The following is an 18,727-nucleotide window of genomic DNA, read 5'->3' as shown; positions in this document are numbered from 1 at the left end:
GAAATCAGATAAATATTCATCCCCAATCTGGGCGGCGTGTTAAACACAAGGAGCCGCGCCGATCGCCATGAATAAATGATGCTGCTGCAAAATAAAGTCTGTTTGCTTGTTAAAATGAGTTCTGTGGATCTGACCTCAGGTTGACACCAGAAAATGATGCGGATCCCCGAGGCCTGAACACAGGTACCTGATACAACACATTACCCATTCCGGAGCCACCCGCAGCCGCAGCGTGAATACTAACATGTCCGCATCGCTACATTGTTACACCAGGAGGCGCTTCCAGAAATAGCAGAAGTAACGACTGAGCAGATAACACACAATGTGTCACTTCGCAGTCCCTCCAGGCTGCGCCGCGTCTGAGAAATCAACACCTCCACCTATCACAACCGGCGCGTTCGCACAACGAATGTAACGCCAGGAGGAAATGCAGGAGTCTGATGGAATACATGGGAGTCACAACGTTACTACATCATCCCGGCAGATGCTGCTGGGACCGTCCGCCGCTGGTGGATCACGGATGTTGGTTGTATTGTAGCATTCAGGCATCTTACCCTTATATACTTTATCCGCACTTTTTGCCGCGCTGCGCCGCATCCGGTCATCACTGCACAGGTCACTGCTACTAGATGGAAAACTAATGCAACCAGATGGAAAGGTCAGTTTGTTGCTAAACCCGGCACACAGTTCCATCTCAGGCAGATCTGTAAGTGATGAGAGTTGTGGTGATTAGATGGACGGTCTTGTCACCTGAGACCCTAAAAGTGGTTCCCCTCTTGGCCTATAAGAGGCTCTCGGAGGCTCCTTGTGTGTAGTGACCTCTTCTTCCGCTTGTAGAGCTTGTTGACCACTAGACGCCTCTACGACGCAGAGAAGAGATATCAGCCCGTTACCAGAAGGGGGCGCATTATTGGGATGTGAGAAGCTGGATGGTTGTATCCATGAATTGTCCCCCACCGGCCGTTCTGACCAGACTGTTAGGGGGTGTTGGGACCAGTGGATGTGTGAGGGCTCACAAGGTGACCGGGCTCAGGACCCCCGACAGACCACCAGTAGAGAGGAGGGTCTGACCAGACTGTTGGGAGGTGTTGGGACCAGTGGATGAGGGCACACAAGGTGACCGGGCTCAGGACGCCCAACAGACCACCAGTAGATAAGAGTGTCTGACCAGACTGTTAGGGGGTGTTGGGACCAGTGGATGTGTGAGGGCACACTAGGTGACCGGGCTCAGGACCCCCGACAGACCACCAGTAGAGAGGAGCGTCTGACCAGACTGTTGGGAGCTGTTGGGACCAGTGGATGTGTGATGGCACACTAGGTGACCGGGCTCAGGACGCCCCCTACAGACCACCAGTAGAGAGGAGCGTCTGACCAGACTGTTAGGAGGTGTTGGGACCAGTGGATGTGTGAGGGCACACAAGATGACCGGACTCAGGGCGCCCCCTACAGACCACCAGTAGAGATAAGCGCCTGACCAGACTATTAGGAGGTGTTGGGACCAGTGGATGTGTGAGGGCACACAAGTTGACCGGACTCAGGACGCCCCCTACAGACCACCAGTAGAGATAAGCGTTAGGCACCTGGTAAGCGTCAGGTGCCATATTATATACTGCAGAGTAGAGATCTGGTGCCATATTATATACTGCTGAGTACAGCTTAGGTGTCATATTATATACCGTAGACTACAGATCAGGTGTCATATTATATACTGCGGAATACAGATCAGGTGCCATATTATATACTGCAGAGTAGAGATCTGGTGCCATATTATATACTGCTGAGTACAGCTTAGGTGTCATATTATATACCGTAGACTACAGATCAGGTGTCATATTATATACTGCAGAGTACAGATCAGGTGTCATATTATATACCATGGAGTACAGATCAGGTGTCATATTATATACTGCAGGGTACAGATCAGGTGCCATATTATATACTGCAGGGTACAGATCAGGTGCCATATTATATATACCGCGGAGTACAGATCTAGTGCCATATTATATACTGCAGAGCACAGATCAGGTGCCATATTATATACTGCAGAGTACAGATCAGGTGCCATATTACATACTGCAGAGTACAGATCAGGTGCCATATTATATATACCGCGGAGTACAGATCTAGTGCCAAATTATATACTGCAGAGCACAGATCAGGTGCCATATTATATACTGCAGAGTACAGATCAGGTGCCATATTATATACTGCAGAGTACAGATCAGGTGCTATATTATATACTGCGGAGTACAGATCAGGTGCCATATTATATACTGCAGAGTACAGATCAGGTGCCATATTATATACCGCAGAGTACAGATCAGGTGCCATATTATATACCGCAGAGTACAGATCAGGTGCCATATTACATACTGCAGAGTACAGATCAGTTGCCATATTATATACTGCAGATACAGATCAGGTGCCATATTATATACTGCAGAGTATAGATCAGGTGCCATATTATATACCGCAGAGTACAGATCAGGTGCCATATTATATACCGCAGAGTACAGATCAGGTGCCATATTACATACTGCAGAGTACAGATCAGGTGCCATATTATAAACCGCAGAGTACAGATCAGGTGCCATATTATATACCGCAGAGTACAGATCAGGTGCCATATTATATACCGCAGAGTACAGATCAGGTGCCATATTATATACCGCAGAGTACAGATCAGGTGCCATATTACATACTGCAGAGTACAGATCAGGTGCCATATTATAAACCGCAGAAAACAGATCAGGTGCCATATTATAGACTACGGAGTACAGATCAGGTGCCATATTATATACTGCGGAATACAGATCAGGTGCCATATTATATAATGCGGAGTACAGATCAGGTGCCATATTATATACCGCAGAGTACAGATCAGGTGCCATATTATATACTGCAGAGTACAGATCAGGTGCCATATTATATACCGCAGAGTACAGATCAGGTACCATATTATATACTGCGGAGTACAGATCAGGTGCCATATTATATACCGCAAAATACAGATCAGGTGCCATATTATAAACTGCAGAATACAGATCAGGTGCCATATTATATACTGCGGAGTACAGATCAGGTGCCATATTATATACCGCAGAGTACAGATCAGGTGCCATATTATATACCGCAGAGTACAGATCAGGTGCTATATTATATACTGCAGAGTACAGATCAGGTGCCATATTATATACCGCAGAAAACAGATCAGGTGCCATATTATAGACTACGGAGTACCGATCAGGTGCCATATTATATACTGCAGAGTACAGATCAGGTGCCATATTATATAATGCGGAGTACAGATCAGGTGCCATATTATATACCGCAGAGTACAGATCAGGTGCCATATTATATACTGCAGAGTACAGATCAGGTGCCATATTATATACTGCAAAATACAGATCAGGTGCCATATTATATACCGCAGAGTACAGATCAGGTGCCATATTATATACTGCAGAGTACAGATCAGGTGCCATATTATATACCGCAGAGTACAGATCAGGTGCCATATTATATACTGCGGAGTACAGATCAGGTGCCATATTATAAACCGCAGAATACAGATCAGGTGCCATATTATATACTGCAGAGTACAGATCAGGTGTCATATTATATACCGCGGAGTACAGATCAGGTGCCATATTATATACTGCAGAGTACAGATCAGGTGCCATATTATATACTGCAGAAAACAGATCAGGTGCCATATTATATACCGCAGAATACAGATCAGGTGCCATATTATATACTGCAGAGTACAGATCGGGTGCCATATTATATACTGCAGAGTACAGATCAGGTGACATATTATATACTGCAGAGTACAGATCAGGTGCCATATTATATACCGCAGAGTACAGATCAGGTGCCATATTATATACTGCGGAGTACAGATCAGGTGCCATATTATATACTGCAGAGTACAGATCAGGTGCCATATTATATACTGCAGAGTACAGATCAGGTGCCATATTACATACTGCAGAGTACAGATCAGGTGCCATATTATATACTGCAGAGTACAGATCAGGTGCCATATTATATACTGCAGAGTACAGATCAGGTGCCATATTACATACTGCAGAGTACAGATCAGGTGCCATATTATATACTGCAGACTACAGATCAGGTGCCATATTATATACCGCAGAGTATAGATCAGGTGCCATATTATATACTGCAGAGTACAGATCAGGTGCCATATTATATACTGCAGAGTACAGATCAGGTGCCATATTATATACTGCAGAGTACAGATCAGGTGCCATATTATAAACCGCAGAATATAGATCAGGTGCCATATCTTATACTGCAGAGTACAGATCAGGTGCTATATTATATACTGCGGAGTACAGATCAGGTGCCATATTATATACTGCGGAGTACAGATCAGGTGCCATATTATATACCGCAGAGTACAGATCAGGTGCCATATTATATACCGCAGAGTACAGATCAGGTGCCATATTATATACCGCAGAGTACAGATCAGGTGCCATATTATATACTGCGGAGTACAGATCAGGTGCCATATTATATACTGCAGAGTATAGATCAGGTGCCATATTATATACTGCGGAGTACAGATCAGGTGCCATATTATATACTGCAGAGTACAGATCAGGTGCCATATTATATACTGCGGAGTACAGATCAGGTGCCATATTATATACTGCGGAGTACAGATCAGGTGCCATATTATATACCGCAGAGTACAGATCAGGTGCCATATTATATACTGCGGAGTACAGATCAGGTGCCATATTATATACTGCAGAGTATAGATCAGGTGCCATATTATATACTGCGGAGTACAGATCAGGTGCCATATTATATACCGCAGAGTACAGATCAGGTGCCATATTATATACCGCAGAATACAGATCAGGTGCCATATTATATACTGCAGAGTACAGATCAGGTGCCATATTATATACTGCAGACTACAGATCAGGTGCTATATTATATACTGCAGAATACAGATCAGGTGCTATATTATATACTGCAGAGTACAGATCAGGTGCCATATTATATACTGCAGACTACAGATCAGGTGCCATATTATATACCGCAGAATACAGATCAGGTGCTATATTATATACTGCAGAGTACAGATCAGGTGCCATATTATATACTGCAGAGTACAGATCAGGTGCCATATTATATACTGCAGACTACAGATCAGGTGCCATATTATATACCGCAGAGTATAGATCAGGTGCCATATTATATACTGCAGAGTACAGATCAGGTGCCATATTATATACTGCAGAGTACAGATCAGGTGCCATATTATACACTGCAGAGTACAGATCAGGTGCCATATTATATACCGCGGAGTACAGATCAGGTGCCATATTATATACTGCAGAGTACAGATCTAGTGCCATATTATATACTGCAGAGTACAGATCAGGTGCCATATTATATACCGCAGAGTACAGATCGGGTGCCATATTATATACTGCGGAGTACAGATCTAGTGCCATATTATATACTGCAGAGTACAGATCAGGTGCCATATTATATACCGCAGAGTACAGATCGGGTGCCATATTATATACTGCAGATACAGATCAGGTGCCATATTATATACTGCAGAGTACAGATCAGGTGCCATATTATACACTGCAGAGTATAGATCAGGTGCCATATTATATACTGCAGAGTACAGATCAGGTGCCATATTATATACCGCGGAGTACAGATCAGGTGCCATATTATATACTGCGGAGTACAGATAGGGTGCACCGTTATATACCGCGGAGTACAGGTTTGTTCCATCATTGTAAGCCCACAAAGCAGGGCCACAGAATCCTCTTGTCCGTACTCCTAGCTATCCTGAGACATTGCACCAAACACCCAGCTGTGGGACCAGCACCGGATCTGGAAGTTTATTCAGCCTTTGGAAACAAGAACATTTCTCTTCACAGACAGCAAAAATCTTCAATTTGGTGAGTAAACACACAATTTATTAAGACCGGCAGTCTAAACAGCGGCCTTAGGGGTTGACCGCACCGTCTCCTGCAGCGTTTTCTGTAGGACTTCAGAAGAGTCTTCCGGCCTGACCGCGGGTCTCCAGACCCGAACTCCGAGCATCATACGTGTGTTTTGCTCCAGAGATTTGCGGTCGGGCCAGGAGACACTTCCAAAGTACAAACCTAAAGCGGACGTGGCGAGAGACAGTGTGAGTAGCCCTTTAAGAGGATTCCAGGCATGCGCCTGATACATGTAGAGGCACACGCTCCGTATGCTCTGTATGTTGTCACTGTGTCACCAATGCCCTGCGCCCATCAATGCCTTGTGCCCCTTACCTGTGCCAGGACTCCAGAGAGGCTGAACAATGACAATGATGGAGTGTTCAGCGGACCGCACTGAGTATAATGGGGTCCGTTCAGCTTCTGGCATCTTACCAGATGAGACAGCGAAGCATGCTGTGCTACTTCATCCGGGAAGCAGATCTGCACTGGAAGCTCTGAACAACACCTCCAACCCCATACCTAGAGCACCAGATCCCCTGCACAGACTGCATGATTAAATTCTGTCCACCTGTAGCCACCACCAGGGGGAGCTCTGTTTATACAGATATATACTGCCATTGCTAGTGTTAGCTCTCCCTAGTGGTGGCTGTATACATCTGTACACACTGAGCTTTCTCTAGTTGTGGTTGTATAAATCTGTTTACCTGGAGCTAACTGTAGTGAGATATACACAGCCACCACTAGGGGAAGCTCATTGTGTACAGATGTATACAGTCACCAATAGAGAGAGCCCACTGTACAGAGACTTATACAGCCACCACTAGGGGGAGATATATAGCAACCACTAGAAGGCACTAACTGCATATATTTGAATATTGTACAGAAAGGTTTTTGTTACTGTAAGGGTCGGTGATCCGGGGATTATTCTGATTGCCAGATTGGAGTCAGGAAGCATTTTTTTTTTACCATAAATGAGGAAATTTGGCTTCTACCTCATTGGGATTTTTTTTGCCTTCCTCTGGGTCAACATTGGGGGTAATAGGCTGAACTGGATGGACATAGTAAGTCAGGCCAAGAAAAGTCCTACGTACCCCACATACTCCACAATATCCAGTGAGCTCCCCCTAGTGGTGGGTGTATAAATCTGTATGTAGTGAGTTCCCTCTAGTGGTCACCATATAAATCTGTATGTAGTGGGCTTCCCCCAGTGGTAACTATGTATATCTGTATATGGTGAGCTTCTTCTAGTGGTGATTATATAAATCTGTATATAGTAAGCTCCCCCTAGTGGTGGCTATATATATCTGTATACAGTGAGCTCCCCTAATGCTGGCTGTATATAGCTGTATGTAATGAGCTCCTGCTAGTGGTGGCTGTATATACCTGTATACAGTGAGCTCCCCTAATGCTGGCTGTATATACCTGTATGTAATGAGCTCCCCCTAGTGGTGGCTATATATATCTGTATACAGTGAGCTCCCCTAATGCTGGCTGTATATAGCTGTATGTAATGAGCTCCCGCTAGTGGAGGCTGTATATACCTGTATACAGTGAACTCCCCTAATGATAGCTGTGTATACCTGTATGTAATAAGCTCCCCCTAGTGGTTGCTGTATATACCTGTATACAGTGAGCTCCCCTAATGGTAGCTGTGTATACCTGTATGTAATGAGCTCCCCCTAGTGGTGGCTGTATATACCTGTATACAGTGAACTCCCCTAATGGTAGCTGTTTATACCTGTATGTAATGAGCTCCCCCCTATGGGTGGCTGTATATACCTGTATGTAATGAGCTCCCCCTAGTTGTGGCTGTATATACCTGTATACACTGAGCTCCCCTAATGCTGGCTGTATATACCTGTATGTAATGAGCTCCCCCTAGTGGTGGCTGTATATACCTGTATACAGTGAACTCCCCTAATGGTAGCTGTTTATACCTGTATGTAATGAGCTCCCCCTAGTGGTGACTGTATATACCTGTATACAGTGAACTCCCCTAATGGTAGCTGTGTATACCTGTATGTAATGAGCTCCCCCTAGTGGTGGCTGTATATACCTGTATACAGTGAACTCCCCTAATGGTATCTGTTTATACCTGTTATGTAATGAGCTCCCCCTAGTGGTGGCTGTATATACCTGTATACAGTGAGCCCCTCTAATGTTAGCTGTATATACCTGTATGTAATGAGCTCCCCCTAGCGGTGGCTGTATATACCTGTATACACTGAGCTCCCCTAATGCTGGCTGTATATACCTGTATGTAATAAGCTCCCCCTAGTGGTGGCTGTATATACCTGTATACAGTGAGCTCCCCTAATAGTAGATGTTTATACCTGTATGTAATGAGCTCCCCCTAGTGGTGGCTGTATATACCTGTATACAGTGAGCCCCCCTAATGTTAGCTGTTTATACCTGTATGTAATGAGCTCCCCCTAGTGGTAGCTGCAGCTAGGCAGTATTTTGCCTTTGCACTGTCTATGCAGGGAATATATAACTTTGTGCCAAAAAGCTGATTTTCAGCACATGGCGTTTGCCCTCTGTGTGGTGCCAGCGTTGCGTGCCCATTCTACCTGCTGCCCCTCCCCCCCCTGTAGATGATGAATGACGCGCAGATACAGAACAACCTGATTTTTATTTGTCACCCAAAAGTATCTCTTTATTTTATATTTTTTATTCTTTGTTATTACTAATCTGGTGGCCGTCCGCGCTGCGTCCGTCGTCAGGCCGGCGCCACTGAGGCCAGAGCGTCCACCACCAAGTCCTTTGTTTAATCCAGTGGCCGCCATTTTTGTTTCCGAGGCTGAGCTAAAACCAAACTCCGCTGCTTTCCGTTGCTCCGAATCCAATGTAGACGAGCCGCTTCTCCAGGAAGTCTCCGGGCGGTCCGACCGCCACCGCAGAGAACAACAGTTTGACATCGAGAAGGAAAGATTTTGTGGTTTTTGTAATTTTTTTTCTTTTTTTTTTTTTTTTTTAAATTTATCAGCTCAAGGAAAAGCTAAAACACAGACAGAAACCAACGAGACGGGAGCTAGTATCGAAAATAAAACCGATGGACGTCAGTGTGATCGATGCTTTGTGGAGTCCTTATTGGGGCGGGGGAGGGGCAGACGGGCGTCCTATTCTCACGTCAGTTCCAAAATCACTGTCAAAAGGATGAGCACCAAAATTAATCTCGGGTGGCTGTACATGGAGACGGAACCTGCGGGGACAGAGAGACGGGTGTTAGAGGCGAGGGCGAAACAACGGAACCAAGGGGAGGTGGGGGAACGAAGGGTCCAGAGGTGACGGGGAGCAGCGGCGCCATCACCCCTGCTCTGATGGAAATCCTGGCAGCATGAAACCTTCTCTCATAGTCTAATCTCCTCGGTTTCAGTTTTTCACCATTTTCAGGGGCTCGGCCAATAAAAAAGCACATTCTTCAACAGAAAAATGACAAGACGTCCCGACAGCCGCTGAACCCACCAGAGGTAAGTGCGCACAGGCGATCCGCAGGTAAGTGGGGGCAATGTTAACAAATGTTATCGGCACGCTGCAGATATTTTCCACGATGAAACTGACCTGCGGTGCAGATACTTATATCAGCAGCGGGTCCGTTTACACGGCGGGGTGGTTGGAAATGCTCCCCATTGGCTTCAATAAAGGAGTTAAAACCCACCAATATAAGCAAAATCCACAGCGGCAGCCGGAGCGCCTCTACCCCCCGCGGCCCGGGGAATTCAGGCGATGAATATACCAATATATACACTCGTTGTCAAGAACACTCCCGCCCCCAGAAGAAGCCGATACAATACCCGGCATGCAGTTCCATCTCAGGCAGATCTGTAAATGCTGGGAGTTGTGGTGATTAGATGGACGGTCATGTCACCGGAGACCCTAAAAGTGTCTCCCCCCTTGGCCTATAAGAGGCTCTCGGAGGCTCCTTGTGTGTGGTGACCTCTTCTTCTGCTTGTAGAGCTTGTTGGCCACTAGACGCCTCTACGACGCAGAGAAGAGATTTCACCCAGTTACCAGAGTCTGAGAGGGGCGCATTATTGGGATGGGGGAAGCTGGATGGTCGTATCCATGAATTGTCCCCCACTGAACAATGAAACTGGACGCTACGGAGTGGAACCAGGTTGTCTTCAGCAATGAATTCAAGTTTGGTTTGGGCGCTCATGACCGCTTTGTTCGTGTCAGGAGACCTCGGGGTCAGACTACATGCCCCCTGTATCACATCTTGTATCCAAGCTAGAGGTGGTACAACAGGGTACTAGAGCCTCCATGCCCGCCCGTATCACATCTTGTATCCAAGCTAGAGGCGGTACAACAGGGTCCTAGAGCCTCCCTACAAGGGGTCGGTTCTTCACAATAATTGATCTTGTATTCACTTACTTATATCAACGTTACAATTAGAGAGAAAGTTTCATCCGACAACTTCTAGAGGAGGGCGGGTACTGACAGTGAGTGTATATAAATATACTTTTTCTAGAGGAGGGCGGGTACTGACAGCGAGTGTATATATATATATATATATATATATATATATATATATATATATAGGGGAGAGATTGGTTTTGACAATGGGGATATAACTGACAAGATCTTGAAAATGGTGAAAGACTGAAACAAAAAGTTTGAAAGAAAATATTTACAAGTAAAACAAAGCTTTAGACTTTACCTTTTTAGACTGAACCCATCCCAGATCTAAAGTGGTAAGAAAAAGTAAGTGAACCCTTTTGAATTCCCTGGCTTTCTGTCCTGATGAGGGTACTTTCACAACAAAATTCACACTTGCGGATTTTGATGCAGAGTTCTGCCATTTTCAATTCCTTCTCAGAATCTGCCCATTAGCAGTGCAGATATCGGTGCTGAATATGCCATCCTGTGTGAAGGCGCCCTAACTGACTCATTGTGTTCGGATTGTATCTAAGTCACAACTAGAGACAAACACAATGTAACTAATACCACAGACACAGCTGTACCGCTCATGGCTTTTATTGTACTGCTAAAAAGTGCAGGGGGAAATATAAGTGCCCCCCTATGTTAAGGACTTCTCTAAGAGCTAATTGGGAAAAGGTGTTTCAGTGATCAGATTAGAAGTGTATGTTTCACAGGTGCTTTGCCAATTAAATTAAGGCACACAAAGCCTGGTTACTGACACAGATCTGGTCTTAAAAAAGACTGGTAAGTGTTAGCTGTACCTCAATGTAAGACATTTTCAGAAGACCTCAGAAGATGTGTTGTAGAGACACATGAAGCTGGAAAAGGCTACAAAAGCTAAAGACCCTGGTGTACATCAATCCACAGCTATTATCTGCAGATGGAGAACATTTAGGACTGTTCTACTCTCCCAAGCAGCATCTTGCTAGATCACTCCAAGAGCAATATGGGCAATCCTGAAATAGGTGAGAAAGAACCCAAAAGGAACAGTAAAAGTCATACAGAAGACTTTACAGACTGCAGAAACCTCTGTTCCTGTGTCAATTATTAGAGAAACACTGACCAAGAATAGTGACCATGAAAGAAACATCCCGAAGGAAGCCGCTGCTGGTCAAAGAAACACTGTGGCGCATTTCAAGTTTATTGAGACCACCTGCATGTCCTACAATGCATCCTCGTAAATATTATATAGATGGATAAGACAAAAGTGGAAGTGTTTAGCAAAAATGCACAACGCTATGTGTGAAGGAAGAAGAGCACTGCACACCAACACCAAAACCTCATCCAACTGTGGAACCTGGTGGAGGGACATCATGGTTTGGGGCTATGGGGGAGGAGTCATTATGATTTAGGGCTCTGGTGGATGGGGCATCATGGTACGGGGCTCAAACGGAAAAAGCATCATGGCTTGGGGCTATGGTTGAGGGACTATCATGGTTTGGGGCTATGATGGAGGAGACATCATGGTTTGGGGCTAAGGCTGAGGGAACTGCATGGCTTGGGGTTATGGTAGAGGGGCCACTGTGATTTGGAGCTGTAGTGGATGGAGCATCATGGTTTGGAGCTTATGTGCTCCTCAGGGCCGGGACGTCTTCTGATTATTGAGAGAACAATTAATTCTAAGCTGGCTCAGAACATCTTACAGGAGAATGTAAGGGCAACCGCCCATAACCTCAAGATAACGAGACATTGGGTGATGCAACAAGACAAAGACTCAAAGCACACCGTAATCACCTGAAGCAAATATACTGCCTTATTTATTATATTATTTGGGACACAGCTCGATGCTAAAGGGATGGAAGGGGATAGCGATTATCTAACATGGTCCGGAAGGACATCTTGGTCTTCTATTTAGGTGGTGAAGCATGGTGGAACCATCTGAATCTCGAAATGTCCAACAAAAGAAAAATTAATGCAGAAAGAAGACAATTTAATGAAAAATGGGAAAGCGAATACATGTTTGTGTTTAAAAGAGAAAAACACAGTATGTCCTTTGTGTCATGAGGCAGTGTTGGCTGATGTGGCCCTCGGTGAAAATGAATTTGACACCCCTGACCTAAAGGATGCTGTAAAATGAAAATTTGTGTTTTGGAAAGGAGTCCTGATCTTAACCCTCTGGAGATGCTGTGGCATGACCTAAAAGAGGGCTGTGCACACAAGGCATCCCAGAAATAATAATGAACGTAAACACATTTGAAGAGAGCAATGGTCAAAATTCCTCCCCAACGTTGTACAAATGTTATTTGCAGCTACAGGAGACATTGGTGGTGGTGACTGCTGCTAACAGGGATCTACAGGTTATTAAAAATCAACTATTTGCTTAGTTTTTCTCCCTGGACTGTGGAGGATTCCAATAAAAAAACATGAGCGGTACAGCTGTCTGTGCGTTATTAGTTACATTGTGTTTGTCAATAATTGTGACTTGGATACAACCAGATCACACGCTATTAGTAATCAATGCAGAAATTCAGGAATTTTCAAAGGGTTCACTTACTTTTTCTTGCAACTGTACAAAAGTTGCAGCAGGAAAATATTATACAGATGTGACAGATTTTATTCTCACTCTTAGGGCTTATTCAGACAGGCGTATATCGGTCAGGTTTTCACGTCCGGCTGATATACGCTGTCCCTCTCTGCAAGGGGAGCAGGCTGGCCTGGCCGGGAGCAGTGCACGCCCCCTCCCATTGCTAACAGTGGTGAGGGGTGGAGAGCAGGCGGAGGCGTGAAAACCCGACCGATATACGCCTGTCCGAATAAGCCCTTAGACTGTGTTCTCCATTACTTAGAATCACTCTTTGTAAAAACAGCGCAGCCACCAATCAGCATGGAGCTGCATGTGTTCCGTTCAGTGGGGAGTGGATTTGCGCAGGTGTCATGTTTAGGGTAGTTTCACACTTGCGCTGGGGATTCCGCTTTCCTGCTCCATTTCGGGAACTAGGAAAGGGCAATCCCCCCGGCCGACCAGCTCCGTCTCTGGACAGAACTGAACAGCGTTGGGTGGCCCCTTTAACTACAAGGGGGTCTGCCCATTTTCTGCCCACCTGTCCAGTCTTAAGACAGAAGAAGCGCTGCATGCAGAGCTCTTTCTTCTGGTATTTCAGCCAGATCGAAGGGTCCGATGCAGATGTGAAAACGGCCTTAATGGACTTTTCCCATTACTTAAAGTTGATCCACAGCCACTCTGCACTTCCTGGTTGCTGCTGACCAGGTCATGTGACTGCTGCAGCCAATCACTGGCTATAGAAGGTCACTGCCCACCAAGGAAGTCCAAGGTGGCCATGGAGCAGATTTAAGTAATGGGAAAACCCCTTTAAGATTCAGTGATGGAATCTGTGATCCGCCATGGGATATGAACGTACGTGAGACTCATCGTCTGCCGCGGCCAGGTGCGCGGCTGAATCTAGCGGAGAACAATCCATTCGTCCCGCACGTCTCCAGCTCATTATTGACGCAGCGACGTCCCCACAAATTATCTTACTGGCATGAAGATTTTAATTGCTGTAATTTTCCTAAAGTTTCTCAGAAGCAGAACTAAGTAGAATCTGGAAGCGATCAGCGGGCGTTCTCGTTACCGCGAGGATGTGAGAGCGGAGGAACACCAGAGATGCAGGCGATTATCGAGGAACGGATGTGGTCACATGGTGATATCTTGTAGAGTTACAGCTAATGGGGGGCGCTGCTCATCTTATATAGGACAGCTCCTATAGCTGTGGCCCCCAGATATGACATCACATGACTGCGGCGGCATCGCTTCGGACAGCCGTATTCTAGTGAATGGAGAACACAGTCTACTGCTGTCAGGCGACACGTTCCCATTCAGGTCCACAAGGTGAGAACCGTCATGCAACTTTAATCATATGCAAGTCAAAGCGCACTGCTATCATCTATAATAGACCGCAGTAACATCATGCAGCAAGACACAGGGAGCAGCAGGGTCAGGTGTTAGTGTGAAGGAAGGAGAGGAGATCCGGGGGAGGAGGACATCTGAGGTCACACAGAGGAAGAGTTTAGGAAGGGATCTGTGCCCCTGAATCCTGGAGATTTCATGTCCCTCACTTGGTTGTGCCAAGATCTGAAGTCATTTCCTATCTACAGGATAGCGGATAACTTCCTGATTGGTGGGGTCCAACCGCTGGGACCCCCACCGCTCCTAAGAATCGAGGACCCCCGAAGATACCTACGTGAATGGAGAGGATGCCGCTCCATTCATATCAGTGGGAGTGCTGGAGATCGCAGAGCACGTCAAAATCACGTTTAGCGATGCAATTTTCACGCCAATCACAAAGAAAATCGCAATTTTACAAGCACGATATCGGTACGGGTTTCTTGGACCTGGATCGCGCTTTAAAGCCGCCTACACACGAACGGATTTGCATTGCAGAGTCCGCAGTCGGTGTCAGCACCGCGGATCCGCAGCGAATGCCGTTCATAGCATGCGATGGAAAATCGCTTCTTCCTACACGAATGGAAACCAATCGCAGTTTCCGTGAGTCGAGAAAAATTGCAACATGCTCTATTTTTGTGCGGATTCCGCGTGGACCGCTTCCATTGAAGTCAATGGAAGCTGTCCGACCCGCGGCCCGTCTGCAATTGACATTGCGGATTGGTTGCAGGTACCTGCGTCATCGCCTAGTGACAGCGCGGGAAAATAATCTGTAGTTCGCATGTCTGACCCGGGGTCGGCCGCTGGGTTCAGGGTCGGATTCCGCTGTGGGCATGCGGAACCCCACACATTGGTGTGCCGCGGCCTAAGAATACCCGCTACCCACACAATCCACTGCGAGCTAAACGCATCAGCAGCACAAATCTCTCCTGTCCTGTTAGTTTGTTACAATGTATCAGTGCAGGTAAACTGTGAACTGCAAGGCACTCTCATACATTTTCCCTGCAGCTGTCGGGATTGCTGGGAGCAGTAGTGCGCCAGGGTCTGTGCACCCCACACATAGTTTCCGATGTGGCTGTATATATCAGGGAATTGCTAATAACCCTTTCCTAACAGGCAGCATGTGACGTGTACATTGGCGCGGCGTAGTCAGGAATCCCTGCTGCGTACCGTCTGGGTATTCCCCTGCCGGCCTGCGCAGCGGCCCGCGGGACATAAATTGTGGTTATTAAATGCGCCGCCGCCTGTTGATATCATCTCCTCCGTTCTGCGTTCGCTACTTTGGTTCTTATCTCCTGCACGATTTATCTGTTGGAGCCGCCGTCTATTTTTTGCTCCTGTTGCTAATAGAGACAGTCATTAATTTATTTCGGGGAGAGGCGAGCGCTCCGGGATGGGAGCGTCGCAGGTTTATTTTAGTCTCGTCTGCAGATCGACTTCCCGCTTTTGGTCTTAACTCACCGTTTGAATCCTCGGTTCCCCTCGGAATATTGGGATTTTCTGCGAGGAAACAGATAGTTTATTAGAGATATTACAATGCGGATGGCGCCCTCCACGAACACAATGTATCACCCCGGGTTCGGCGCCACATTCTATACAGTCTTATGGAAACATTTCTTCTTGTAGACCCCGAGCCGGGCAGATGATAGATGATGACAGTCCTGCTGGTGGCCCTGAACCCCGTTATGTGGCCCCCGCTGATGGTTCCTGCCGGCCCTTCGCCCTCGTTCAGTATGTTCCCTTTTACCTTTCCCGGTTACAGATCCTGATAGTTTACGGAAGTGTCACCTGGATCCACCTTACACCCCCCAGGGTCTTCGCATGAAACTACCTGCACTTGTATCTTCTTCCACGGATCTTCCAGCCCAGAAGGTCTTCTGTCCACGTTTCCTGCATGATATGCAAGTTGCCGTTGAACCGTCCGATGACGATTCACCCCATAAACTCATTCGTTCTTTCCCTTTTTTTCTTTAAACGCACCCATCCTGATGTTCTTTGATGCCCCCAGCTCCACTGGAGATGCCATGTGTTCCACACTGACTGCGCCGCACTTGGAGATTTGGCGCATAAACATGACATCATTGAGAGTGATGACTAGATGAAAGGACCTTCACCAAATCCCCAACTGTGGCAAAGCTGCAGTCAATCTGGAATGCATGGTGTGCCCAGCAGAGAGCTGGAGATGTCAATCAACGTAATGATGGGTGTGTTTGAAGAAAGAGTCCGGATGAGCGTGAAATGAACCGCCCATCAGATGGTTTAACAGCAATTTTCATACCGTGCTTAAAGGGGTTCTCCCACTTTTAGCAGTTTTCTGACAGCTCTGTACATGGTGCAGTGGCCAAGGTTGGTACTGCAACCTAAATCCTATTGAAAAGAATGGGACTCAGCCTGCAGTACCAACCTGAGCCACTGCACAATGGATGGAGCTGTCTGAAAACAACTAGAAATGAGAGAACCCTTTAAACAAGTGTTCCCCAACTCCAGTCCTCAGGGACCCCCAACACGTCACCTCAAGGGGTTTTTTGTAAACGTTAGGCCTCTTTCACACGGGCGGCAGCGATATTGCCGCGAGAAAATCGCAGCCATATCACAGCCGTGTTCTGTGCGATACGCTGCGTCTTCTCGAGGCGATATCAGGATTTTGTGGCGCTACAAAGTCGTGTGACTTTATGGCACTCATTTGCCGGGATATTAGTGGGGGGAGGAGGCTTGAAATATAAGCCCTACCCCGAAAATAAGTCCTGGCTACATTTAAAAAAACCCAAAGCAATACAATACCTACCAGGCACTCTCCGCTCTGCCACACTTCTGCCCTGACAGTTCTTTGTAGTCTTCAGCCAGCGCTTTCTGTTCAGGGGGTTCAAAAATCCCGCATCCTGGAATCACCAGCTCTGATTGGTTCTCGAGCGCTGCGGCTCAGCCAATCAGCGCTTGATGAACCAATCACAGCCAGGAAGTGCAGGCTGAAGACTACTGCCAAATGTGCCAAAGCTTCAGAAGGAGAAGTGCGGCGGAGCGGACAGCGCCTGTAAGGTAATGTATTGTTTCTTTAATGCAGCTAGGGCTTATTTTAGGGACAAACAGTAAGTTGCATCGCACCACATGGAAGCTGCAGAGAGGACGGCGCCATAGAGAAACATGGGTTAAAAAAAACAGCAAATCGCGGTTGTATAGAGCGTGCCGCGATTTATTTTTTTCGCAATGTAGCAGCCTACCAAACATCGCTCATGGGAAGGAACCCATCGGAGAGCTTCGGCTTCACATACATGCGATTTGTAGCGTGACTTGTGAGCGCAAAAAGTACAGTAAAAATTGCTACTGCACGCGGAAATATGCAATGCGGATACACAAAAATGCGACAGGGATGTGCAGATGCTCATGTGACTCAGGCCTAAATTGGTTTTCGGGTCCTCCAAGACTGATGCCCTGCCTTCAGGATGGGTCACCGATATCCAATTGGTGGGGGTGTGCCGCTCAGTATCTCTGCCAGTCAGCTGTTTGATCGAGCGCCGCGGCCTCCTGACTGCACACCAGACACAGCATCCTACATAGCAGTGATGCTGGTGGAAGCCGCTCGCCCCCTTTAAAGGGTCAGCCATGTGAAAAATGGGCATGACATCACTGGTCTGTGAGGGGGCCGCTGCGCTCACCCGGGCAGCTGATCAGCGGGTGACCCGGGCGGCAGTGCCCTACTGATGATGACCGATGTAGAGGATACAGAATGAATACCAGAACCCCCCATAGTCATTGTACACAAGTTCTGTAACTCTCTAATAGACACATTCATTTACATTTCTCAGGATCTCTGCTTGCTGTCATTAAATGGGTTCTAGGGGTGCCTTCACACTGGTGATGAAATCGCACGATTTCCCAGTGCTGCGAGGTTGTGAGAAATCGCAAAATGATGAAGCCAATGGCTCCGTTCACATGTGCGATGTTATAACGCTTATGATGCAGCGTGAAAACAAAATCACGGCGTGTCCTTTCTTTTTGCGATCTTGCCCATTGTTTCCAGTGGGGCCGGCAGCAGCAGCGCCACTGAAATCAATGCAGAGGATCGCAATCCTCTGCCACTGAGGGGGCTTTAAATATAAATCCTACCCCGAAAATAATCCCTAACTGTAAAAAAAAAACCACATCACCTTAGAAGCGCTGTCATCTCCGGCGCATCTTCTAGTCCCCGGCACTCTTCTTCAGCTTTTTTTCTGGCCGAGGAGTGAAAAATCCCTTCCTCCTGAAAGCGCTGCCTCTGTTTGGCTAAGCACTGTGACCAATCAGAGGCAGCGCTCAGCTGCAGCAGGGGATTCCTTCAGCGCTCGTGTCCCAATGATCCAAATGGGGCTGGCGCTGCTGCCGCTGGCACCGTTGAGATCAATGGGAGAAGATCCCTATCTCCAGCTGCGGCTATGACAGCTACAACAGGCGAGTC

General features: G+C 46.8%; 1 protein-coding gene across 2 annotated transcripts in view; it reads right to left on the bottom strand.

Moving 5' to 3' along the window:
* Positions 1–8,603: 8,603 nt before the first annotated feature.
* IGSF21 (immunoglobin superfamily member 21) overlaps positions 8,604–18,727 on the bottom strand; it is a 463,002-nt gene continuing 452,878 nt past the window's right edge. The window contains exons 9-10 of one of the 2 annotated variants that reach the window (XM_066572610.1): positions 15,757–15,795; positions 8,604–9,192 (exon numbers count right to left, since the gene is read on the bottom strand). In XM_066572610.1, coding sequence (XP_066428707.1) covers positions 9,116–9,192; positions 15,757–15,795 — 116 coding nt within the window. In that variant the 3' untranslated portion in view covers positions 8,604–9,115. The remainder of the gene's footprint in view (positions 9,193–15,756; positions 15,796–18,727) is intronic. The other variant, XM_066572611.1, reaches the window with a different exon arrangement.

The sequence above is a fragment of the Eleutherodactylus coqui genome, chromosome 6 (genome assembly GCF_035609145.1).
Source record: "Eleutherodactylus coqui strain aEleCoq1 chromosome 6, aEleCoq1.hap1, whole genome shotgun sequence".
Lineage (NCBI taxonomy): Eukaryota > Metazoa > Chordata > Amphibia > Anura > Eleutherodactylidae > Eleutherodactylus > Eleutherodactylus coqui.
This window is presented reverse-complemented; position numbering and strand designations above follow the sequence as displayed.